The 27,277-nt window shown below is 38.0% G+C and overlaps 1 protein-coding gene across 3 annotated transcripts in view; it reads right to left on the bottom strand.

Annotated features, from left to right (window-relative positions):
- LOC150097613 (papilin-like) overlaps positions 1-27,277 on the bottom strand; it is a 1,184,257-nt gene that overhangs the window by 966,124 nt on the left and 190,856 nt on the right. For all 3 annotated transcript variants that reach the window (XM_090407770.1, XM_090407771.1, XM_090407772.1), the window contains one exon: positions 9,869-9,971. In XM_090407770.1, the coding sequence (XP_090263896.1) occupies positions 9,869-9,971 (103 nt within the window). The remainder of the gene's footprint in view (positions 1-9,868; positions 9,972-27,277) is intronic.

Genomic DNA, 27,277 nt, shown 5'->3' with positions numbered 1-27,277 from the left:
GATTGCTCTCATGAACTGAAGGTAAGTGCATCACACCACTGACAATTATATCCTCTGATGAAATTATCCGATCTAGAACTCTTTAACCTTGCATGCTCTCCTGTGCATATTGCTTTTATTATTATTATTATTATTATTATGTGATACCTCCAAGGAGTCCAAGGACTTATTGCAGGAAGGCACTCTATTCCACTCTGTTACACACATCTAACCATCTCACCTACTACCATGAACGGCTACCCCCATCACATGACCAACAGTATTTCTTGTCTGCAAATTGCATGTGTTCTGATGGCTGATTTGCCTGTATGCAGGATGAAAAACCTGAGTTAGTCTCTCAAGAACTTGAGAAATTAATTTTCCTTATTTCTAAATGCTATCTCTTCATTCCAATCTATACTGCCATAATTAAAATCACATAATAATCACCCTTCCCTTGTTCACTAACCTAAGTTGCTTATACATTTCTTTATCACCACCATCCACATTTCCTGCCTATAGCAACAACCATCTAAATATCTCTTCATGTCAACCTCTACCTCACACCACATCGCCTCAAAACCTTGGTACTATTTCCTTCTTTCATGCCTACCTTATGTAGATATAATTCCCTGGCTATCATCAACAGCACTCACCCTTCCTTCTTGTCTTTTCTATTCTCGTGAAAAACACTGTACCTTTCCAATTCTATTCCAGTCAGTTCTGTGAGGAGTACAAAGAAAAGCAATTTGAGTGACGGTTGGTAAGACTAGCAAAGGTGCAGTATGAGCAGTGGTTAGCTAATGAAACAAAAAAAGGGGAAAAAATAGGCAGTTCTTTCAATATGTAGCCAACTGAAAGAATAATTATGGAAGGATGACACCGAGTGTTTTGAGGGAATGTGCAAGGGAGATGAGTTGATATATTCCTTGACCAGTACCATCGACAGGGTGTAGCATAGAGGCAGCCTGCCTCACAGTGTGGCTTAATAAGGGCACTCGTTCAGTCATATTGCAGTAGGCACCCTCACTACACTAACAGGAACCTTTACACCACCTTTACCATGAGTTATCTCAGTTCTGAAGATACTTCAGGTGCAAACTTTGTTTGCTTATGCTTGGATAAAGGCATAAACTAAATTTATTATAATCTAACCAAGTGGGAAAAAAAACTTCCAACATCTTTCTCTAAATCCAGAGTAATTAAATAATAAGGTGAGACACCTTTTGGCAACTCGTATAGGTAAATGTGACTTTGCCATTACTTCCACCTTAGTATCACTACCTCTGGGTCTGGCTCCCACTGACAAAGACCTCAATAAAGGTCAAAACCAGTCTGGGTAGTGGCCCTTCCTTAATGCATAGCATTATACGTTCACAAGGAGATGTGCTTTGCATTATGGGAGATACTAAGACAAGTGATGAGAGCTTGGTCCACCTTTACCATGAGTTGCCTCAGTCCTGAAGATATTTCAGACACAAACTTTGTTTGCTTACACTTGGATAAAGGATTAAACTAAATTTATTACACTAACAGGAATTGTTAGTGTAGCAAGTGCGGAAAGAAGTTTTTCCAAGCTTAAACTGATTAAAAATTATTTGCAAACAGCAATGACCCAAGAAAGATTGGTTGGTCTAGCAACTATATAGATAGAGGCGGACATAGCTTATAATTAAATTTAGAAGAGCTTATAAACATTTTTACTGTGCGATATCCCCATAGAGCAAACATTTAATTAATATTACTATGTAATCGTTTTGCATTAATGTTTCTCTTGTAATAAAAACAAAATAGCAATTGTACATTTTCTTATATTTTTGTCTTATAATCCATCAGAGGCGATATTTAATTGCTTGCCTCAGGCCACAATCTAATCTGGTGACAGCCCTGGGATTGACAAACCTGTTTAATATGAGTCATATATGGGATCAAGTTCCAAAGGAGTGGAAGGAAAACAAGATCGTACTACTGTAAAAATAGTCATAATTTAAAATTCTGAATTACAAATTGTTTATGTTAGTACATTATTAGTTTTGGTTTCATAATACATATTGTCAGCACTTGCGATGTGCCTGTTATTGATGTTATTTTGTCAAAATGAAATGTGAAGCATTTAAAAAAAAAATTATGTACTTACTGGATTTGGATAGTTGTGTTACTTTCAGAAATTTTACTGTGGTTTAAAATGATTAAATGCTGTGTTTTGTAAAGACATTCTCGTAACACTAATGGAGACAACACATCAGGCATTATACATAACTTCTTGCTTGCCACTTTCATGGAGTGCACATGTTCGCCGAGCAGTTTGATGGATGATTGACAGCTGACAGAGAGAACGTTCAGTATCGAGGTAACGAAAACAACAAGAGAGCATGCGGTATTGAAGTAACGGAGGGAAAATAAGAGAGAGCTAATGGAAGTTTAAGAACACAGACGGAGAAATTTTGTTCTTACGAAGTTTATTTAGTTGTATATGACAGTGGGAGGAATATTAATAGAAGATTCCGAAAAAAGAATCATAGAAGTGGGAGCCTTTAAAGTGAAGGAGTTAAGACTGTAAATAAGTATTTGTAAATAAAAGAAAATATTGCAATGGACATTCTATAGGAATGTTCGAGGAAATGTGATTGGAAAATTTCATCTATCTTAAGGATGCTGGATCTATCTGTTATTTCTACTGGATAAGGAGATGGAATTTAGCAACTTAGATAAAATTTAGCAGTAGAAGAAACCTTTTTTGCTGGTTCAAAAATTAACAAAATTGAACTGCATGAGGTAAGAGTACTTATACTTTAGTGAATTCAGAATATCTTACTTCAGAGTCAGGAGGAATAATGTGTGCTTCATAAGGGTGATGAGAAAGGATTCTATGCAAAAAGAAGAAGAGAATCTTACATCTTCGGAAAAAGGCCTTAACAAAGAAACTGACTATGAACATTTTGTGTAAACAAGGTGTTTAGTCTAGTAGACGTGATTAAGTATATATTAAACAAACCAGTAATAGAATGAGTCAGAGAATGGGTGATTTCTAAAGTATAAGTTTATTTTAAAAGGCCTTGGATCCAGTTAATTTTGTAGTTAGTTGTGTAATTTTATTTGAAGTGTATATATTGTTTTTGTTTTATTAAATGTGTATGTTTTGTATTTGGTCTTGAGTCAGTGATTTTTCAGATTCTGAAAGAAACAGTTAAAAGTCATTGCACCAATCGGAATTGAACCCTTGTACATATAAAAAACACTCGGAAATATAAATATTTGTTATAGAGAAATTCTCATAACAAATGAGTATTGAAAAAAAATTAATAAATAATCAATCTTTATAACAAATGGCCACAGAGACCAAATCTCATTATATAAGAGATTTGGTCTCATCACTAATATATAAGGAAGTGACAGAACTCAAGTATCAGCAAGTTGTGTATGGGGAGCAATATCTCAAAAGAGGAAAATAACTAGTGGTGTACCTCAAAGGTCTGATTTAAAGCCACTGCTGTTTAACCTGTATGTTAATGATATTGGAGAATGTTTGAATGGGCACAGGAGTGGAATTACCAGTCCAATGTTGCAAAGTGTAAGGCTTTAAAATTTGAAAAGCAAAGATGGGATGTACAGTATGCACTTGGTGGAGATATATTGGAGGAGGTGAAGGAAATAAGAGAATTGCATGTGATGGTGGATAAGGATGTAAAATTTAGAGGACACATTTCAAAAATTGTGAGGACATCCCAGTGAATTCTGACAATGATGCAGAGGACACTGACTTTAGAAGTAAGGAGAGTTTGGTTCCAATGTATAAGGCCTTGATTAAGCCACACGTGAACTATTATGCACAAATTTGGTCAGTTCATTGTCAAAAGGCAAATGACTTAGGTAGTTTGTCTATTAATTGTCTGGTAATTAGCTCTGCTGACACATTCTTGAATGCTAACAATGTCAAGATCCTTTCTAATAGCTTCATTTTTAATATGATTCTGATGCCATTGGTTTACTCCCCTAATTTTTCTCAGAACCCTCATATCTGTGGTCTCTAGTCTTTAATCAAGAGCTTTATTTCTCACCCAGCTCTCTCAGATCCATAACTTAAAACTGGTTTAAACACTGTTTGTATACTGCTACTTGGGTATTTTAGCTAATTTGTCTCTTATTCCATATAAATTTATTCAACTGGCTACCCATCATACCAGCTTTGCTTATTCTGTTGTCTATTTCCAGATTTAACCTGCCATCTTCACTAAAAACTGTGCCTAAATAGCTGAAATATTTTACTTATTGTATAGGATCCCAATTCAAAATGCTGCCTATTTTCACAGTTTAGTTTCGCTTTAGTTCGTGAATCCTGGAGACTTTCACTATATGTGTTTGGGAGTACAACATCATCTGCATAAAGCAAAGAGCTAAGTTTGACATCTCCAATTCTAATATCAGGCTTGATGACACTTTCTATAATAATGTGATCCATATAGATAACGAATAAAAGTGGAGATAATGTGCATCCTTGTCTTACCCCTGATTTTTTATCAAACCATGTTCCTGTATTTTCCTTCAATTCTAACTGCTGACTGACAACTTAAATATAGACTATGTATTGTTCTGTATAATCTTCCATTTCATCCCACATAATTATAGTGTTTTGAAAAGCTTATCTCTATACATCTTGTCATATGTTTTTTCCAGATCTACAAAACTTAAGTACAGATCCTTGTCACATTCCCATGATTTCTCAACTATTTATCTTAAAGTGAAAATCTGATCTTGACAACCTCTATTTGAAGCCAACTATTTCGAGAACCAAGTTTCTCTTCCACAATCTTTCTCGATCTCTTTTCAATTATGCTTGCATAAATCTTACCTGGAACGTTTAGTAGAGCAATTCCTCTATAATCCTCACATTCAGTTTTATTCCCTTTTTTTTTATATAGATGAGTACTATGAGAGCTCTACTCCAACAATTCGGAATTCGACCTTCTTACTTTCAGCCCTCTGAATTATGTAGTGTAGCGACTGCAAAACTTTTATACCTCCATACTTAAGCATTTCTGGTCAAATATCCTCTACTCCAGCTGCCTTTCCACATTTAAAGTTTTTGATGGCTTTTTCTACTTCAAGTATTGATATGTACTCCCTCTTTGCATTCCTCTTGAAAATTTTCTAGTATTGTTCTGTCACTGCTTAGTTTGTTAAACAGTCTTTCAAAGTAATTATTCTAGACATCTAGGATATCCTTATCTTTGGTTTTCATGTCACCTTTATTATCTTTAATTCCTTTTACAATACTCTTTCCTCCATTTCTAAGCTTCTTTAAGAATATAGAAAATATTTATTTTCTATATTCTTACCCAAGTCTTCCCATGACTTCTGTTTAACTACTTTTACACACAACCTAGATCTTACATTTTTCCCTGTATCCTTTTATACATCTGCTGACTTATTTACTATGAACTTTTGGTATGCTTTCTTCTTTTCCAGGACCACTTCTTTAACTTCTTGTATCCACCATGTGATGTGAAGTTAACAGCTCTATATACAAGTAGCCTAGTTGTGTAGATATTTCATGTGCAAACTTTGTTTGCTTTGTTTATTATTATTTCAGTAACATTCTTCATGGAGTCAACAAACTCATTGTGGGAGGCCCACTCAACCAGCAACATGCCTATCATAATGAATTTTGAAGTTATTACACTCCCCACATTCCCAATTCCCTCCAGCGATGCATTCCACTCACCAACAACTCTTCATGTAAAAAATCTACTCCTCACGTCCTTCTTCATCACAGCTTTATACACCTTCCAGGGATCTCTCATTCTTCCCATCTTAACATCCACTCTTTTTATAATTCCTTCTGTATTAATCTAGTAGAATCCCTTAACTAATTTGAAGGTCTCTATCATATCTCCTCTTTTCCTCCTATCCACCAAACTCTGTAATTCACATTCCCTCAAACACTCTTCTTAGCCAACAAGAGTCCTGATATTACTTTGGTCATTTATCTTTTTTATGTGTTTTTACATTACAATGAAAACTAGGTGACCAAATTTGAGCAAAATATGTGGTCAGACCAATGCCTTACACAGAGGCATCACCACCATCTTGGGATGATATCTATCATCATCCCAAGATCCCAAATCTCATCTGCTTCCTGAAGTACAGCCCCATCAATACAATATGTAGTCTTATATCACTGTACTCCAAAGTGTGCACCTTGCATTTATTTATATTAAAACTAAAACTACACTCATCTGTCAAAGCTAAAAATTTAATCAAATCTTTCTATAAAGAATTAACATCACCAATACTCTTGATAATTCTACCTAACTTTGCATCATCAATGAAATGAAATCCTCAATAGAGATCAAAACCATATGAAGATCCCCAGTCAATCCACATGAAATATCCTTAACAAACGAGGTAAACAGTAGGGACCAAAGAAGAGAGCTCTGAGGCATGCCACAGTTACCTTCCTTTTCTAAAACACTGCTCCATCATACACAACTTGCTGGTATCTTTTAGAAAGCCAGTCTTCAATTCATCTAACCTATCAAATTCCATTTCCTGCAGCTTATACACCAATCTGTCATACAAGAATCTATCAAATGCCTTTGCAAAGTCCAAGAAAATCACTGTATATAAATCTCCCTTATACAATGCATTTGTTACCTTAACATAAAATGTGTCCAGCAACTCAATCTTGCATCCATCTACTCAATCTTATTCTATTCCTAATCGATTTTTCCAACACTTTGACCACAATGCAGATATACAGATCAGTCTATAATTGGAAACTTCTGTCTTAGAACCATGCTGCGGAGAGGCATTATTCTGTCTTCTTTCCACTTCTCAGGAACCTTCCCCACTGCAAAACTTTCATGAACTCCCCAAAGGCATGTCTAACTCATTTGACATTCTTTAAAAAAACACATGGAGGTATGTTATCCATTCCCACAGCCTTATTAACATCTAACCCAAGCAACACTTGATACACATCTTATCTTTCACCTTTAATTCTCCTAATCCTTGCCTCTCTTCTACATGTTGCACAGCATCATTCACATCACTATGATATATTGTTCATTAAATAATTCCACTATATCATTTGCTATGGTTACTCTGCTACCATAACTATCCGCCAGTGTCAACCTGCCATTATTATTTTCCTCTTACTTGTCACATAGCAGAAAAATTCCCCTCGGATTAGCTTTGACCAGAGTGGTCCATGTATATTATTATTATTATTCAGGCCTCCAAGGAGTCAAAAGACTCTTCGAGGGAGGTCCTTCCTAAGACATAAAGTCTGTCAAGACTCATCGAGGGGAGGTCCCCCCCCTGAGAAACACAAAGTCTATCATACCACTCTTTAAACTCACTGACCATTCTCGCTCCCACCACTCCAGCAGGCAATGCATTCCACGGCTCAACCACCCTCCACACAAAGAAACCACTCCTTACCCTCTTGCTCACAGTTTCCTTTCGTAACTTCCAGGGATGGCCTCTTGTCATCACTCCTTCCCGCTGTTCAACCAAGCGAAAGAACTCCCAGTGTCAACCCTGTAACCACCTCTCAACAGTTTAAAAGTCTCAATCATATCACCTCTCCTTCTTCTATCCACCAAACTCTGCAGTCCACATTCTCTCAGCCGATCCTCATAACTATCCTTGTACAGTCCTGAAACCATCTTTGTCATCCGTCTTTGTATCCTTTCCACAGTTAATTTATCCCCTTCAAATCCTGGGGACCAAATCTGAGAACAATAGTCAAAGTGTGGTCTGATCAGAGACTTATACAATGGAATGATAACCCTCTTATCTCTGCAGGTCAGTGTCCTTCTCATAATAGCAGCAATCCTCTGTGTTACCCTCACCACCATATATTCTGCTTTTTCTTTTTTAACCATGCTTATCACTTTTCTGGCTTGCAGTTTATATTCTTCATTCATCTGTTCACTACCAACTGTCTTGTACTTCCTCTATAACAACTTCTTTTGTAACACTGTTCATCTATCTCACTTTTAGTCTATTTATTCGCTTAACTAACAGTTATGCATTGCTCATATTAGACACTGCCTAATTATTTCCCATCCACTGTCAACATCTTTTCTGCACAATTCATCAATCCAATGTATTGATGCTAGTTGACTATGAAGCTTTCTATAATCACCCACCTTATAGTTCCCCATGTAGACTTTCTTGGTAACAATGTTTTCCTGTTTGAGTACCTTCCAAACCAATACCTCATGATCACTCTCACCAACAGGTAGCAGTGTTAATACCTCATTCACAACCAAGTCCTGTTAGGATATCACCAAATCCAACACTGATAAACCTCATGTTGCTTCCATAACCTCCTTTGCTTTAGATAGTTATCCTTCAGAAACTCAACAGGATATCTAAAGCAACAAACTCAACAAATTCATTCTCCTTGTTACCATACATTATCTCTTCTTTCAATCCACATTCCTATAATCGAAATCTCCCATTAGGATCATCTTCCTTTTGCTGACCAACTAATTTATCTAAACATTTTACAATCAGTGCTCTCCACAATCCCTAGCTTATAACAATATTCTGAGGTATACTATTGTACTGATCTCAACTTCACATCAAATAGCTTCAAAATCTTCATACATACTACTATTTTCTACTTCCACTCTTGAAAGACATAATTCCTCTGCTCATTAACAGTACTCCCCTTCCTCTCATCACCTTCCTATCCTTTCAGAAAATTCTATATCCTACCATTGCTAGTCCTGACACTACATCATCCTCAGTCAACCAAGTTTCACTTATACCAATTATCTTTGGGCATAATGATTCAATCAATGCTAAAAACTCAGCCCCTTTATTTCTGATACTCCATACATCAGTATACATACATAATAATTCCCCACTCTGTAATCATCCCACTAACATCATTACTCTGTACTCTCGCTCTGCTATAGTATACTTCTCTCTTCATTCTGATCATCCCTGTTTCTTTGATCTTGACTGATTTTCACTCCTATGCTTATCATTCCCACCATTTTGCACTCAATCACTCTGCTCTGCCATAATCACTTCCTCACCTCTGTATCCACTTTCTTCCTGTCCTTCCACAACCTGCTTCTCTCTCTCTCTCTCTCTCTCTCTGACCTTTAGAGATACTAATTTCATATGAACTCTGTGTGCTCTTAGTAAACACCAATCGCTCCAAATGACCAAGACCAAGCTCATTCAAACTTGGTTAAGGATTAAATGAGAATATAATATTTTGGTAAGTATAATTTACTTTGTAAATTACGAGTAAAATTTTCATATAATTTACTTATATGATTTATTATTATTATTATTATTCGTGACACCGCCAAGGAGTCCGAAGACTCATTGCGGGAAGACACCTACTGCACACTCTCCGTCTCCACTACTACACAGAACCTCTACTACCAATCACCTACATCAATGCCATCTACTGCGCACAACCACCACAGCTAGTATTTTTTTGTCTGTAAATTGCGTGTGTTCTGAAGGGCCGATTTGTCTGTATGTTGGATGAAAAACCTGAGTTTCCGGGAGAAAAAAACCCTGCTACCTCCGTATGAAATCGGCTAACTCACCTTCAATGGAAAAAGTCCATATAAAGATTCGTCTGTCATGACGAGAATCGAACATAGGCCTTTTCTAATCGAAGGGTGCAACGTACTGTCGTTCTTCCAATTGTGCTACAGAGGAGCAATTTACCTACTGTCTTTCACAACACTTTTCCATATTCAATTGGCATCCATTTGGAAAGTATAATTTACTTTGTTACCAAGTGAAAAAACTTTCGACATTATCTAAAAATGGTAAAAATTTTCTTTAGATATTCAAGTAAATATATTAAACATGCATAAAACTTTAAATGAAATATGTACTAAATTACCTTTAGTGTATGGAACCCAACTGTAAAACTTTCCCTTCCATGGTAAACTATTAAATTGTGCACACTGAGCTTCCCTGAAATCACGAGATCCCTCTGGGCAGTCCTGATATCAATAATTGTAATGCAAAGGTATTAAAATTTCTATTTTATATATGATACTCCATGTCACTTATTATATTTGCATAGAAAGCTGCAATTTTTTTTCTTTTTTTTAATATGTGTGTATGTGTGTGCTTCATTGACTTCATTTATACATATACATATATAAAATGTACAGCATACAAAGAGATCTATCATTGTTAGTTTATTCTCCCAGAAACTTGAGTTTCTGGGAGAATAAACCCATAAAACAAACCAGCAAGAAGGACACATGAAATTTACAGACATAACGCACTGGCCTCACAGCCTTAACTGCTTCAACCTAAACTCCAAACAAACAAACAAACATCTGTTACTGTTTTCACTCAAAACTAAAATAAACACAAGTTTGTACATAAAATTACAATACAGACACAGTTGCTCATAATGCAAATAACACCAAGAATGCAATTTCATGAAGAAATATATATTAGCATTACATGATGTTGGGTAAAAATCCAAAATGAGTATAAAAAAATAATCACTGGGAAATCCTTCTCTATAACATAGAGAATCCAATTGTCACATATTAAATTAGAAAAAAAAAATTTAAATACCATATTTTTATTTTACTTATATAATTTATCTACTGCTTCTCACGTCACTTTTTTCATATTCACCATATCCTCAGGTAATGCGTTCCACTCACCAACATTCTCCATGCTGAATAGTTTCTTAGTATTTAGTAGTAGAGGTTTGGTGTAGAAGCGGAGACGGAGTGTTGTATAGTAGGTGTCCTCCCGCGATGAGTCTTCGTACTCCTTGGAGGTGTCACGAATAATAATAATAATAATAATAATAATAATAATTAGAGCAAGCTACTGAGGCATAACCTACCCTAGAGAAAACCATGTTGCCCACACAGAGTATCCCATTTCGGTCCATCCATTCCTGTATTTTGCTCTTAAACAACTTCTCTAGTATACCTTGACTACGATTCTTGATATGCTGATCAGTATATAATTTGCTACATCAGTCTTGGAGTCTCGTTTATGCAAGGGAACTATTTTCCCCCTCTTTCCACCCCTTGGAACTAACCCAGAGCTGAGACTTAGATTAAACAACATGGTCAAAGGCACTGCTAATTCCTAGCACCTTTTTTGTAAAACTCAAACTGGTATACCATATCTAATCCCATAGCTGTATTGACATCGAGTTTCTGTAATATACTATACACCTTCAGTTCATTTACTTCCGTTTCCATACAAGCATTTATTATTATTATTATTATTATTCATCTGACGTCCATGGAGTCAGAGACTCATCGTGGAAGGCACACTATTGCACACAATGCATATCCAACCATGCTTTAAACTGATTCAATGCATCAACATTAACAACACACTCAGTCAATGCATTCCACTCACCAGCCACTCTCCATGCAAAGAACCTTCCCTTCACTCCTCTGTCCTCCCTCCATATTGCCGACCTGGTTGGCCAAGTAGTTAGCGTATCTGCTCTCAAGCCAAAAGACTGCAGGTTCAAATCCTGCTGTAGGAATGGATGTTTGTGATTGTTTGTGAAAATACTAGTGGTGGTGGACAGTAGATGGCATTGGTGTATTTGGTGGATTGAGTGGTGGAGACGGAGTTTGTAGATTGGGTGCCCACCCTCAATGAGTCTTTGGACTCCTTGTAGGTGTCACGTAATAATAATAATAATAATAATAATGAGTGGAGCAATATTGGAAATAAAATGTATTTTGTGTTCCCATGTGGTCTAGAGTTAGGATACATGGCATTCACCCAGGAGGCCTGGGTTTGATTCCAACCAGCACTTCGAAAGTACTGGTTTCCTGGCATGGAAACCAGTGCTTTTGCCAGCCTGGTTGGTTGGCTAAGTAATTAGCGTATCCGCTCTCCAGCCAAAAGGCTGTGGGTTCGAGTGGCCGGTTGATGGTGTTGGTGTAGATAATACAGTTTGCTGCAGTTGGTGGATTGAGTGGTGGAGAAAGACAGCTGTAGAGTAGGTGCTCTCCCTCAGTGAGTCTTGGACCCCTTGGAAGTGTCAGGCAATAATAATAATAGTTTCCAGCAATAGCCTCTACCCCCCCCCCCACCTCTCTCATTATACGAAAAATCTCTTCCATGTCAACCTGATAACAACCCCTGACTAGCTTATATGTCTCAATCATATCCCCCCCCCCTTCCTCCTATTTACAAGGTTTTGCAACTTACATTCTCTCAATAAGACCTCATCCGGCATTCCAAAGACCACTGACTACTTTTGTGAATCTTCTTTGGACCTTTTCCAACTTATCCTCGGAACCATGAAAACCTAGCGACCAAATCTGTGCACAACATAATCCATATGAGGCTTGATCAAGGCGTTGCAATGGCATCATAACCTCTCTAACACATCAGGGTTATCCACATCATTGCCATTATCCGATATGACATCTTCACAACTTGTGCAACGTGGACCCTGAATTTCAGGTCTATGTCCACCATCACTCTCCTAGATCTCTCATCTCCTCTACTTCCTTTAAAGTTTCCCCATCAACTGTATACTCTGCATCCCATCATTGCTTGCTAAATCTCAAACCTTATACTTTGCAACAATGAACTGATAGTTCCACTTACCTGCACATTTATGCAATCTATTCGAGTAAGCCATAACATCCACTTGACTCTGCATTGCTCTCCCCCAGTTTTGCATCATCTGCAAACAGCTGCATATCACTAGTTAAACCCATCCCAATTTCATTAATATACAAATTAAACAATTTGTATATTAATTGAATGGTCCCAAAACTGACCCCTGCAGTACACCACTAGTGACCTTCCTCTTACAGGATACTGCACCCACCATATACAACATTCTGATACCTATCTGACAGCTAGTCACTAATCCAACTCAGAAGTCTGTTATCCAATCCCCATCTGTTTCAATTTATTTATTACTTTTTAGTGTGGGAGCCTATCAAAAGCTTTTGCAAAATCTAAGAACACCACTGTATATGCATCTCACCTGTTCAGGTATTTGTCACCTTGTTATAGTACATTTGAAACATGAACACCCTTTAACAAACCCATTCTGATAACTACAGAGAATACTGCTGCCATCAACCCATTTTTGTATTCTACTTCTCACCAATTTCTCGAGTACCTTCACCACAACTCCAGATATACAGATTGTCTATAATTTAAAGCTATAGCCTTATCACCACCTTTATACAGTGGTAACAATTTTATCCCCCTTCCACTCCCTTGAAATTTGTGCTTTGCAAGGCTCTAATTAAACAGGCATGCCAATGCTACTGAAAAAAAATTAATGTTATTGTCAATGTTAATGTACTGTCAACATTATTGACAAAGTTTATTTCCTCAAATACCTCCTGTTAACTCACAATTATGCCATCCTCTCCTATGTCCTCTACACTTTAGTTCATAATAATTCCACCCTGATTAGGATAAAACACCATTATAAATTGATCACTGAATAGCTCAACAGTGTCTTCTCCAGCAGTAACCAGTCTACCACTTTCATCCATTAACATCATCTTACCATGACCATTCTTCCTTCCACTTGTCACATATCTAAAAAACTCTCTAGGGTTTTTCTTCACCTGATTTGCCAATTTCTGCTCATAATGAACTTTTGTTTTCCTTACTAACCAAGGTCACTCTCCTGGCTTCTTTTTTATACTCTTCATGGAACTGATTATTACCATTATTCATCTTATACTTCCTCCAAAGTACCTTCTTTTTCCAGATTTCATGCTTAAGCTCCACATTCATCCATTTTACACCTATTTTATTCAGCATTTTGGCCTTTAGAATACATTCACATATTGATGCTGTTGTGTATTCCTTTGTCAGTTCCCATGCAGCATTTATTTCCTTACAACTCAACTCCTCATTCCATGTTATAGCTCCAAGCTGTCTCCTAAGTGTGTCATAATAACCAGCCTTATATTTTCACATATATCCTTTCCTCATAAAAGTCTGCAAATGGCTAGCCACAACCCAGGTGAACACTTCATGATTACTTTCACCAACTGGAGGAAAGTGTGAAAACCCTTTCACAATTACAGCCTCTGATGAAATGATCACATCTAGAACTCTTGATTCTCGTATTCCCTTCTTCACATACTGCCTGAGATAGTTATTATTATTTTTTATTATTATTATTATTTGACACCTCCAGGGAGTCCAAAGACTCATCGAGGGAGGGTACCTGCTGTACAACTCTGCGATCTCTCAGGAAATTCATTGTGAAATTGTGAAATTCATTTTCCTTATTCCAAATGCTATGTTTTCATTCCAAGCTATACCACCATAATTAAAATCGCTCATAATAATCACCCTTCCTTTGTTCACTAATACAAATTGCATATATATTTCTTCATTACCATCCTCCACATTCCTGAGCCTATAGCAAAATTCAACCAAATATGTCTTCCTGTCAACCTTCCCATTACACTACACAGCCTCATAACCATTGCCACTATTTCCCCCCTTTCATGTCTACTTTATGTGAACTCAATGCCCCTGTTATCATCAGCAGCATTCCCCCTTCCTTCTTGCCCTTTCTATCATCATAAAAAATACTATATCCTTCCATTTCTATTCCTTTAGAATATCATTTTCATTCAACCATGTTTCACTTAAACCAATGATTTTGCGGTGAATAAACTTAATCAGTGAAACCACTTCATCTCCCTTATTTTTGATGCCTCTTCCATTTGTAAAGAAACACAATAATTCATTTTTAGGTCTATAACCAGTTCTATCCAAGCCACTTGTTGGTTGTGATTTCCCCACCACACCTTCCCAATCACCTTTATCACCACTTACCATATATATGCGCGCATGCTTGGCCGAGTGGCCAGCGTATCCGCTCTCCAGCCAAAAGGCTGTGGGTTTGAATCCCTCCATGGGAATGGATGTTTGTGATTGTCTGTGAAAATACTAGTAGTGGTGGCGGGCAATAGATGGCATTGGAATAGATAATGATTGTAGTTGCGGTTTGTTGTAGTTGGTAAATTGAGTGGTGGAGACAGAGTTGTAGAGTAGGTGCTCTCCCTCAATGAGAGTCTTTGGACTCCCTGGAGGTGTCATGTAATAATAATAATGTAATAATATGTGCTCAGCCTCAACTTCCCCACCCACATCGCAATATATTCCATCTTCATAAACACATTCACTGCCATTTTCAACATCCATTCTCCTTATGCTATGTCTCCTTGTCCACCCAGGCTCTCTCCCTCCCAGTTTCCCTGCTCCTCTTGCATTCCCATTCTCTCTTCATCTCTCACACTACTACTGTTTCCACTGCCAAGCATTTCTGTCTCTTCAGTACCACTCTCCTGATTTTTCCCTTCATCTCTTTCTTCTGATCTCTTGCATACATCATACACTGTACTTCCACACACACACACACACACACACACACACACTGTACTTCCATCCAGCAATACTTTCTGCAGCACACTCGCTCCAAAGCCATTTAAATGCAATCCATCATGCCTATATAATTTCATTCTTTCCTCAAACATATGCCATACATCCCCAAACTGTACTCCCTTCTCCTCACACAGTTCTGCTAGCATACATTCATGATTTTGGCTCTCTGTCACAACTCATCATTGTCATACCTCAGCAACACACTGACGATCTTTCTTTCCTACTACACTGTTATCTTTTGCTCTTCTCAATAGCCTCCTGATATTTGCCCTCGCATTCCCCTATGTCCACTAAGATCATTTATCCACTAAGATCACAACTAACTCTCTTGCTCATTTCTTCCTCATGTCTGATGCCTTAATTATCCTACTCATTCTCCCTCCTAGATAGCAGACCATATGGACTCTCAGTAACTAGTCTTCTAACTAGTTACTGAGAGTCCTAACTAGTTACTGAGAGGCTCTACCAATCGACCAACCTTTGACGGCAAAGGTTGGTCAATTGGTAGAGCCTCTGCTACTAATGGCTCAGTTAAGTAAGTTTGAGCGCGGTTAGTAGTTGGAAGGGACCAATCGTTCGATGCTGTTGGCACACTCTCCCTCGATGAGTCTCTGGACTCCCTGGAGGTGTCAAATAATAATAATAATAATAACTATGGAATTTCCATATACTGCTATCCTGGAATCACTCATCACCTCTTTTACTCTTTTTTTCTTTCATTCTATTCTCTTGCACACTTTCATTAGTTTTCACTAGACATCTAACATCACTCCACATATTCCTCATTTTTTTTCATTTTCAATAACTGTTTCAAGAAATCTTGTATTCCAACAATTTCACTCTCTGTCACTCCTGCAGTCTCACTCCTTCCGTTTCCTCGTTCACTTTTTTTCGCTCCCTTATCATTAACTTTCACTTCTACATTCTTGCATTCTTTCACTCTCTCAGTTTCTCTAGCTTTTGTTTCATTTCCATTTCTCATGTACACCATCTTCTATCATTTTAGTCACTTTTGCATTCATTGTCTCATGGTCTAATAATATATTGCACTTCTGACAAATCCATACTTTCTCTCATCTCTCATTCGTTCTCTCTCTCTCTCTCTCTCTCTCTCTCTCTCTCTCTCTCTCCACAAACACATCTCTTACACTCCACCATACATATATATTGTACTTACGACATCGTAAGTACAATATATATGAATTTTGAAAAGTCTATATAGTTAATGCCACTTGATTTTTGCAGCGCTCGCCTGTGACCATCATTGTTTTATATTTAAAAAAAGGCAATGTCAACTAATAAATCAGGCAGCAATCACACCAAAAATCATGCAGACATGCTTTGTTATCAAAAATAAATAGTACAACCCTAATATTTAAGAAATATTGCCAAATATTACTCAAAATAGCAGTTATCTTTCCAGAGCTCCTTCCAACACCACACGACTTACAGCCCTCATTTGCCTCTCTTGTTACTGCAATATCTCCACCTAGATGATATACTCTTGCAAAGTGTTCACTTAGTAATTCTACTATTTTGCCTGATTCAGTTACTTCCATACCATCGGTATTAATCAAAATCATTCTGCCACAAACATTCTTGCTTTTACTTGCAAGATACTGAGAAAAACTCTTTGGGTATTATTTTTGGACTGCACTGCTAATTTCCTTTCCTCTCCTTTCCTTATCACATTGGTGGTAAAGAAAGGAAGCGTCCTGTGCTTTGTTACTTCTCATGGGCCTGCTGATCACTATTCTCCTTGAATTCCCTCCACAAATTTTTCTTTTTTTTTTAGCTCCAGCTTAACGATGGTATTCATCCATTTAACTTTCACTTGATTATTCTCCTGCCTCTAGGTATGAATCTCCGCTATTACATCCCTCCAACACTCCTTACCACTTTCCATGCACTACCAACATCCATCCTTTGCAATTTCACATGCCATGGCACTAATCCAAACAATCTCCTAAGCTTGTCATACCTACTAGCCTTGTAATTCCACATAATTCCATATTTTCAACTGAAAATTCCATACATTTAGCCACTTCTCAGGTCAAGACCAAAAGATCACTATTAACAACTAATGGCAATGTGGTCACATTGGTTATAGACAAATTCTCTGATGCAAATCTAACAGTCTATAACCAATGTGACCATTGGTCTAGATCTAACACTCTCAAACCACTAGTACATTCCATCACATGCTGCCTCGGATAATTATTTCTTAGTGGTTTTCAGTGAATGAGTTCAAGGAAAGACATGATTAAGTATTATTATTATTATTATTACAGCCAACTCCAAGGAGTCAAAAGACTCATCGAAGGAGGCCGTAACATCATGTCAAGAACAACTACAGGGGGGTACTCGACATACGTCGTTTCGACTTTACGGCGGTAATCCCATAAATAATTTAAAAAATGAATTTCGACTTGAAGCAGCGCGACATAAAATTCAAACATCGCAGGCGAACTTGTTTGTGAGTGCAGTGGAAGAATACGCCCTTACGTGCCGTTTGTCTGGGAGAGGTGGCATCTCTTGGGTACCAGCATACACTCTTTAGGTACTGCGTGCTTTGTTTACATCCACTCTCTCACTTTTGTGTTTGTGTTTTTTTGTGACTTTTTATCCTTAATATTGCTGCCAAACGTAAGGCAGACTCTTCCGATGGCAGTGTGTCAAAGAAAAGGAAAGCCATTACATTAGAAGTGAAACTAGACATTATTAAAAGGGCAAAAAAGGGAGAAACGCCAACAAACATCGGCCGCAAGTTGAACTTAAATCATATCACAGTCGGGACTATTATCAAGGATAAAGTTCACATCCTTGAACATATGAAAGGATTGGCGCCCATGAAATCGACTGTGATTACGAAATGTGATTATGGAAAGGCGTAGATGTTGGTTATATGGTCTTACTAAATAGCTTAAGGAAATTACAACGTACAATAGAATATACATTAAAATAAATTTTAATACACTTCCAATATTTCGGCAACATCAAGTTACCATTTTCACAGGAACTTAAAAAAAGACATGTGCACGTAAGCACAACACACAGTAAATGAGGACGCTATTCTTTCTCCTAAAAGTCCTAATGGTGCCCCATAGCAGGCAATGTTGGTATTCTTGGCCGATTGGGCTGAAGGTCTTCTGATGTAGGTTTCCCAAATTTGGGGCAGTCTCATGCAGCCAAATTTGATGAGGTGTGGATTGTTTATTAGGGTTGAAGCTGATTCCATGAATAGCCTTTCATATTTGAATTTACTACGGTGTATTATCGTGGCTTTCTTCCACCATATTCTATGGCGGGTATCCAGCACATGGTCTGCAAGACCAGAGCACCTGTATTGGTGAAACCGGATGTAGTCCTTGTGTTCTGAAATTCTGATATTAGCTGTCCTGCCTGTTTGGCCAAAGTAGGACAGCTTACAGCTGCAAGGGACCTGGTATACACCAGGTAAGTCTGGGGGGGATCTATAGTGGAGCGGATAAGGGATGCCAATTTTTTATATTGTCTGTAACAAGATGTTGAAAGTTTATTTTTTTATAAAGACTAAAAATTTATTATGGTCTGTAACAAGACGTTAAGTCATGTTTTTTTAGGATTTTTGTAATATTTTCCAAGGTGCCTCGGAACCTCGCACGGAACCTCGGTGCCTCACACAGTATCTGTCATACCTCGCCTTGAACTCATTCACAGTCATGGCACCCACAACAGACTCTGGCAGCTTATTCCACTCACTACCACTCTCCAAGTAAAAAACCTAGCTCTAACACCCTTGCTAACCACACTCTTGCCCACCTTCCATGTATGGCCCCCTAGTCCTCCCACCACCAGTCCTATTCTCAAAAATATCTTCTGAATTAATCTTATAGAAATCCTTCAGTAATTTGAATGTCTCAATCATATCACCCCTTTTCTGAAGATCAACCAATTTCTGCAACCCACAAATCTTCAACCTGTTCTTATAAGGTTCATTCCATAGACCTATCATCTTGGTCACTTGTCTCTGGATCCTCTCTACCTCCTCCCATCAAGAAGAAACCCTGGTGCCCATAACTGGGCACAGTAGTCTAGATGGGATCTTATCAAAGCTCGATACAGAGGAACAATAACCTGTTTGTCTCTGCTTGTTAAAGTATTTTTCAGCAACCAAGTGATTTGATGAGCTGATTTTCCTACTTTTACGATGTGCCCCCTAAACTTCAACTCCCTATCCACCAACACTCCCAAATCCCTGGCCTCGTTAATCTCCTGGAATACAGTTCCACCAATATGATATACTGCTGCTGCTAATCTTTTCACCCCAAAATGCATAACCTTACACTTTTGCTACATTAAATTGACACCCATTCTCCTTAGCCCAGTCCTCCATACTATCCAAATCATCCTGCAAAATTTTGACATCATGTGCACTCAGTATTGCTCTACCTAACTTTGCATCATCAGCAAACAAATGAACACTTCCTCTCAGATCCTTTCCTATATCGTTAATGAACAAATTGAACAGTAGTGGTCCAAAAACAGAAACCTGGGGGCACACCACTAGTCACAGGCCATCTTTTGGACTCTACTCCTGAATAAACCACTCTCTGATATCTCTCCATCAACGACCCTCCTATCCATCTCACCAACCCTATATCCATCCCCATTTGCTGCAGTTTACTGATTAGAATTCCATGTGGTATCCTGTCAAAGGCCTTAGCAAAGTCCAGTAGAATCACTGTAAACCCATTACCCTGATCCAGTTCGGCTGTCACTGTGTTATAAAATGTGAGCAAGTTACTGAGGCATGATCTGCCCTTCACAAAACCATGTTGTCCCCATACAGTATCCCATTTTCATATATCTATTCCTGTATTTTCCTCTTGACTACTTTCTCCAAGACCTTGACAACGACTCCTGATATGTTGATCGGTCGTAATTTGCAAATAGCAGTCTTGGAACCTCCTTTATGCAGTGGAACTATTTTCCCCTCTTTCCAACCCCTCGGGACAACCCAGACCCAAGACTCAAATTAAATAAAATGGTCAAGGGCACTGACAATTCTTCAGCCGCTTCACGTATGACACGAGCTAGTATACTATCCAATCCCACAGATGTATTGACATTGAGGTTTTGTAATAGACTATTCACCTCCAATTCATTCACCACAATTCTGGTATAAGCTATTATTATTATTATTATTATTATTATTATTATTATTATTAAACAAGACCTCATGGAGTCAAAGACTCATCTAGGAGGTCCTTTTATCTCACACACATCTCATCATACCGGGTCTTAAACACATTCAAACTCCCTGCAGACACCACACTCTCAGGCAAGGCATTCCAATCATTCACAACTCTGCACGAAAAAAACCTGCCTCTCACTCCCCTACTCACACCCTCTTTATACAGTTTCCAGGGATGACCTCTGGTTCTCCCCTGATCTCCCACTATTCTCTGTAGAACTTCTCCACCATTGATCCTATAACAACCCCTTACCAACTTGTAGGTCTCTATCATATCTCCCCTCTTCCTTCTCTCCACTAGACTCTGCAAATTACATCTTTTCAATCTTTCCTCATACTCGACATTCCAGAGGTCAGAAACTACCTTAGTCAGTCGCCTTTGGACCCTTTCCAACATCTCTTCATCCTTCTGAAAACCAGGTGACCAAATCTGGGCACAATAGTCCATGTGTGGCCTAATCAAAGCCTTATAGAATGGAACAAGAATCTCCCTACTTCTACACATCAGTGTCCTCCTCATCATTCCCAGAAGTCTTTGTGTTGCCTTCACAATTTTGGCAATGTGTCCCCTAAATTTTAGATCCTTATCCACTATCACACCCAGATCTCTTATTTCCTCTACTTCCAACAATATATTCTCACCAAGCATAAATTCTGCATCCCATCTTTGTTTTCCAAATTTTAAAACCTTACATTTTGCAACATTGAATTCACATCCTCATTTGCTTGCCCAATCACTCAATTTATTCAAGTCTTCTTGCAAGGCCACAACATCTTCACTACTCTTTATGGTTCGTCCCAACTTTGCATCATCTGCAAACAACTGAATATCTCCATCCAAATCTTCGCCAATATCATTAATATACAAGTTAAATAGTAATGGTTCATTGGTTCATTCATTCCTGCAATGTCACCACCTGGATGATATACTCAAGCAAAGTGCTCGCTCAATAATTCCACCATATCAACTGATTTGGTTACCTCCCTACCATCGTCAATCTTTAAAATCATTCTGCCATATGCTCTTTAGCCTGCATGGCTAATGTTCTTTCATAATCCACTTTTGCTTTTCTTACCACACTCGTTGCCCTTCTGGCCTGCGCTTTATACTGTTAATGTGCCTGCCGGTCACCTTTTATCCTTAAATTCCCTCCACAGTTTTTTAGTAGAGCCTCTGCTACTAATGGCTCAGTTAAGTAAGTTCGAGCGCGGTTAGTAGTTGGAAGGGGTCCAATCGTTCGATGCTGTTGTCACACTCTCCCTCAATGAGTCTCTGGAATCCCTGGAGGTGTCAATTAATAATAATAATAATAATTTAACCCCTACTTGGTTTATTATTTGGATTCTAGGTATACAGTCAGCCATTGCCCCTCCTGCAAACACTTCTTAACCACCTCCCATGCACTATCAACATCCAGCCCTTGCAGTTTTACATGCCATGGCACTGAACCAATCAAACTCCTAAGCTTGTCATACTCCAGCCCGATAATTCCATACGTACCCTGTCTTAATTGTAAATTCCACACCTTTAGCCACCTCCAAAGTCAAGACCCTATGATTACTCTCACCAATAGGTGGCAATGTGGTCATATTCTTTACAGCCAAATTGTCAGATGCAATTACTGGGTTGTTAGTTACATAGTTAGTACTCCCTTTAATAACCGCATAAAATCCGATTCCTTCCTCCCATGTGTCCTCTCCTCCATCCAATCAATGTTACCATAGTTGAAATCTCCCATAATAATTACCCTCCTTCCATTCATTTCTTCTATTTGCTTATGCATACTATCTCCACCATCTATTCCATCACCTGGTCTATGGCAGCACCCAAATGTATATTTTGTTCTGCTAGTCTCAATCCCACACCAAATAGTCACAAATGTGCTCTTTTCTCTCTCCTTTCTTTTAGTGTCACACATGATCAGCATTCATTTTTGAAATTATGGATTCTACAACCATGTTAAAATAACTCGTTTTATTATCCCGACGTTTCGATCTTCATATCTTCATCTGGAGCATACATAAATATACAAGACAAGCTGAGTTACATTTCAAACCGTAAGCTAGAGAAACAATGATTTGAACACAAGCTATTCACTAGCATTACCTCTAGTGGAAAAAAAAAAAAATACACAAGCTAGATTTACTTTATGATTACATGAATCAACATTCTTGCTTACAGATGTCATATCTCTATTATTATAATTGTTATTTTTTATTTAAAAATAAAAAATAAAATAAAATAAATAAAAAAATTAAAAAAAATAAAATAAATAAAATAAATTATCTATAAATTACAACATGAATAAGCATTCTTTCTTACAGATTTTTCCTTTAACAGTGATGTCCTATTTTTTATTATTAAGTTGTTATTTTAGATTTAGGATCCTAGATTTTTGACAGTCCTGCTTATAGTTGTTCTTAGAGAGAAAGGATTCGTGGGATGAATATATGCCTTCCATATGTATGGGAGTTTTAGACCATCATTATTGTTTAGATTGCGGGATTGATAACGACCTCACAAGCTTCCTTAAATTTGTGTTCTTACCATGTTTTGGTAAGAACGCAAATTTAATGTTTTCCAGTCAATTCTATGTAAGGTGGTCAGGGCAAGATCAGAAAGGCCAGCTTCACCATAATTATTATATTTGATGTGTCGTTATGTTCTTTTTGTATAATCGGAATTGTGAGTCCTGTTTTTCCTATGTATGGTATGCTGCAGGTGCAGTAAATACGGTATACTCCAGGGTGGGCCAGCAGAGGGAGTGGGTCTTTGCATGAATTGAGTAAGCTTTTTAACTTTGCAGGAGGTTTGAAGGTGGCTTTGAGGTTGTATTTTTGTAGTACTCTGTTTATTTTGTCTGATGTCCCTTTAATGTAGGGAATGGTTATAGTTTTACTGTAGTAAAACTACAGTAAAACTATAACCTGGTTTGTCTTTGTTTTTGATTGAGATTTTGTAGAGAATTTTGTTAATAGTGTTTTGGCTGTATCCATTTTTTTGAAAAGTATTGCTGATCACTTTAAATTCGTTTTTCAGTGCTTATTCATTGGAGCAGATCTTCAGAGCACTGTTTTTTAGGGTATTGATGACACCTAGTTTTTGTGTTGGGTGGCGGTAGGAGTTTATGTGTACATACTGGCCCTTACGTGTCCGTTTCAAGTAAACAGTGAAGGAAAGATTACCCGAGGGAAGACGTGCGACAAGTGTATCTAGAAACAGCAGTGTATTATGTTTTTCAATCTCAATTCTGAACTGTATGCATTTGTGTTGCTTGTTTAGGTGGCTAAGGAATGTGTCCGGCAGCAATGAGACCAGATCGCGAAAACATCGTCAACATATCTAAGCCAGACTTTGGGTTTTAAAGAGGAGGATCCTAAAGTAAGTTGATCAAAATATTCCATATAAAAGTTAACAATCAGAAGGGATAATGGCAAGCCCATGGCTGTGCCTTCTTTTTGTAGGTAATAAGCGTTTTGCCATACAAAATGACCAGAACATAATACATGCGTAAAGAGTGGCTTGATATCTGGAGGAAATTTGTTCTGTAAAAGAAGAATTGTGTCATTGATTGGGACATTCGTAAAGAGGGCAGAGACGTCAAAACTGACTAATAGATCATCTTTTTCTAATGTAATGTCTTTGATGATGTTTATGAAGTGTTAGTGTTGTGTGTTTTTGATACAGGAGGGGGGAATGACCTACGAACTCCTTGAGTGTCGCCGCTAATTTTTTGGCTAAGTAATAAGTCAGGCTATCAATCCCTTTGACTATAGGCCTTAGCAGTATGTTTTCTTTGTGAATTTCAGTAGCCGGTAAATTCTCGGGGAACGAGCGTAGTGTGGAAATAGTTTCTTGACCTTATATGTGTTATTGTCCAAGACAAGAAGATTCATTTTTTCCACACATACGTGGATCGGTTTAAGATAACGGTGGCACTTCCTTTATCTGCTCAGGTTATTAAGATGTTCGGATATCACTTTATTCTAGTAGTAAGACTTATACGTTGGTTAGACATAACTGGTAATTAATTTACAGAATTAACAACGTATATAAAGTATTTTAATTAAAGATAACTTTAATGAATCACTTCTATATTTCGGCAATGTCACATTGCCATCTTCAGGAACATAAAGATATGGTATGTGCACTAAGGAACTAAACAAAGCAAATGAGGAAGAAAGTAAGAAACTACTTTTGTTCCTAAAGTCCTAATGGTGCCCTCTTGCGGGCTAATTTGGTAGTCTTGGCAGTTGGGCTGAAGTTTTCATAATGAAAGTCTCCCAAATTTGGGGCAGTATCATGCACCCAAATTTGTTGAGGTTAGGAACGTTTTTTAGAGCTGCTGAAGATTCTTTGAATAATCTTTCGTATTTAAACTTGCTGCGATGGATTATTTTTGTTTTCTTCCAACGAATTTTATGATGGGTATCTAAGGCATGGTCTGCCAACCCAAAGCAGCTGTACTGGTGAAAACGGATGTAGTCTTGGTGTTCTGAAATCCTGATATTTGTTGTTCTGCCTGTTTGGCCAAAGTAGGACAATTTGCAGCTGCAAGAGACCTGGTATACACCAGGTAGGTCTAGGGGAAGTGGTTGGTCTTTGGTAGAGCGGATAAGGGATGCCAACTTTTTATATGGTCTGTAACAGGAAGTAAGGTCATATTTTTTGAGGATATTAGTTATTTTTTCAGAGGTGCCCTGGATGTAGGGGATCGTGATAGACTTGGTGTAGTCTTTATTGTGGAGGGGGGGAGGGGAGTTGTGGTTTATAGGTTTTAGTATTTTTTGGATTTTTTTGGGGTTATAGCCATTGGCTAAGAAAGTGTTGAGGATGTGGTTTAGTTCCATAGTCAGGGCCTTGTCATCTGAGCAGATTAATTTTGCCCTGTTATATAGTGTTTTTATCACCCCATATTCTTGTGAGGGGGGGGGGATTGCTGGTGAATGTATCTGCCAGTGTGGGTGGGTTTTCTGTAAACCAAGAAAACCAAAGATCCATCAAGCTGGCGGGTGATTAAAGTGTCTAGGAAGGGGAGGGTGTTGTTTTCCTCTTTTTCTAAGGTGAACTGGATTCTGGGATGTTGGTTGTTTAAGTGTGTTAGGAAGGAGTGGAGTGTGTCTGAGCCATGTGGCCAAATAGCAAACACATCATCCACATAACGAAGCCAAATCGTGGGTTTTTGTGGGGCGGAGTTTAAGGCTTTCTCTTCAAATGTCTCCATAAAGAAATTGGCCAAGGATGGGAAAAGTGGTGAACCCATGGCTGTCCCCTCTATCTGTTTGTAGAACTTTCCTTGCCAAACGAAATAGCCTGAGTTCATTGTGAACTGAAATAGGGCTGAGATATCGGGAGGAAACTTGGCTTGGATGAGCTCAAGGGTTTCTTTGAGTGGGACATTAGTGAATAGGGAGGAGACGTCAAAACTGACCATTATGTCAGTGTGTTGGAGTGTGAGGTTTTCTATACTGGCTTTAAAGTGGGCTGAGTTTTTTATGTGTGATGGTGTGTTGCCAGTGTAGTGTGTGAGCGTTTTGGCTAAATGTTTGGCTAATTTATGTGTAGGGGAATCAATGCCATCCACTATGGGACGCAATGGCACATTTTGTTTATGTATTTTTGGGAGTCCATATAATATCACTTTAGTGATTTTATTGCTGTTAATTCATGTTGAGTTAGGTTGCTTGTTATTGTTTTGTTATGATTTAAAATGTTGGCGATTTCTAAACGTATTTTTTCTGCTATGTAATTTGGGATGAATCTTAGGCCTCTTTCAATATTACAAATAAATTCAAGTTTGTTTATCAATTTGGGTGCTATGGCATAATTTAAACCTTTGTTAAGTATCGAGATTTCGTCTTTGTTTAAATTATTATTATTATTATTATTATTATTCAGGCCTCCATGGAGTCAAAAGACTCTTCCTGGGAGGTCCTTCCTAAGAAACGCAAAGTCCATCAAGACTCATCGAGGGGAGGAGTCTTGATGGACTCCCACCGAAGAAACACAAAGTCAACCATACCATTTCTTGAAATCATTGACCATTCTCCCTCTCACCACTCCATTAGGCAATGAATTCCATGGTTCAACTTCCTTCCATGCAAAGAAACCACTCCTCAACCTCTTGCTCACAGTTTCCTTTCGTAACTTTCAGAGATGGCTTCTTGTCATCACTCCTTCCTGCTGTTCAACCAAGCGAAAGAACTCCCCAGTGTCAATCCTGTAACCACCTCTCAAAAGGTTAAAAGTCTCAATCATATCAGCTCTCCTTTTTCTATTCACCAAACTCAGCAGTCCACATTCCCTCAGCCGATCCTCATAACTATCATTGTACAGTCCTGAAACCATCTATGTTATCTGCCTTTGTAACCTTTCCACAGTTAATTTATCACCTTCAAATCCTCTGGACCAAATCTGAGAACAATAGTCCAAGTGGTCTGATCAGGGTCTTATACAACGGAATGATAACTGTTTTATCTCTGCAGGTCAGTGTCCATCTCATTATTGCAGCGAGTCTGTGTTACCTTCACCACCTTTGCAATATGTCCCCCTAAATTTCAGGTTTCTATCAATCATCAACCCCAGATCTCCTGTCTCCCCTACTTCCTCCAGTATAACTCCTCTGA

Source organism: Typopeltis vanoorti, chromosome 17, assembly GCF_054136105.1.
Source record: "Typopeltis vanoorti isolate ZY-2024b chromosome 17, IOZ_Tvanoo_1.0, whole genome shotgun sequence".
NCBI lineage: Eukaryota > Metazoa > Arthropoda > Arachnida > Uropygi > Thelyphonidae > Typopeltis > Typopeltis vanoorti.
This window is presented reverse-complemented; position numbering and strand designations above follow the sequence as displayed.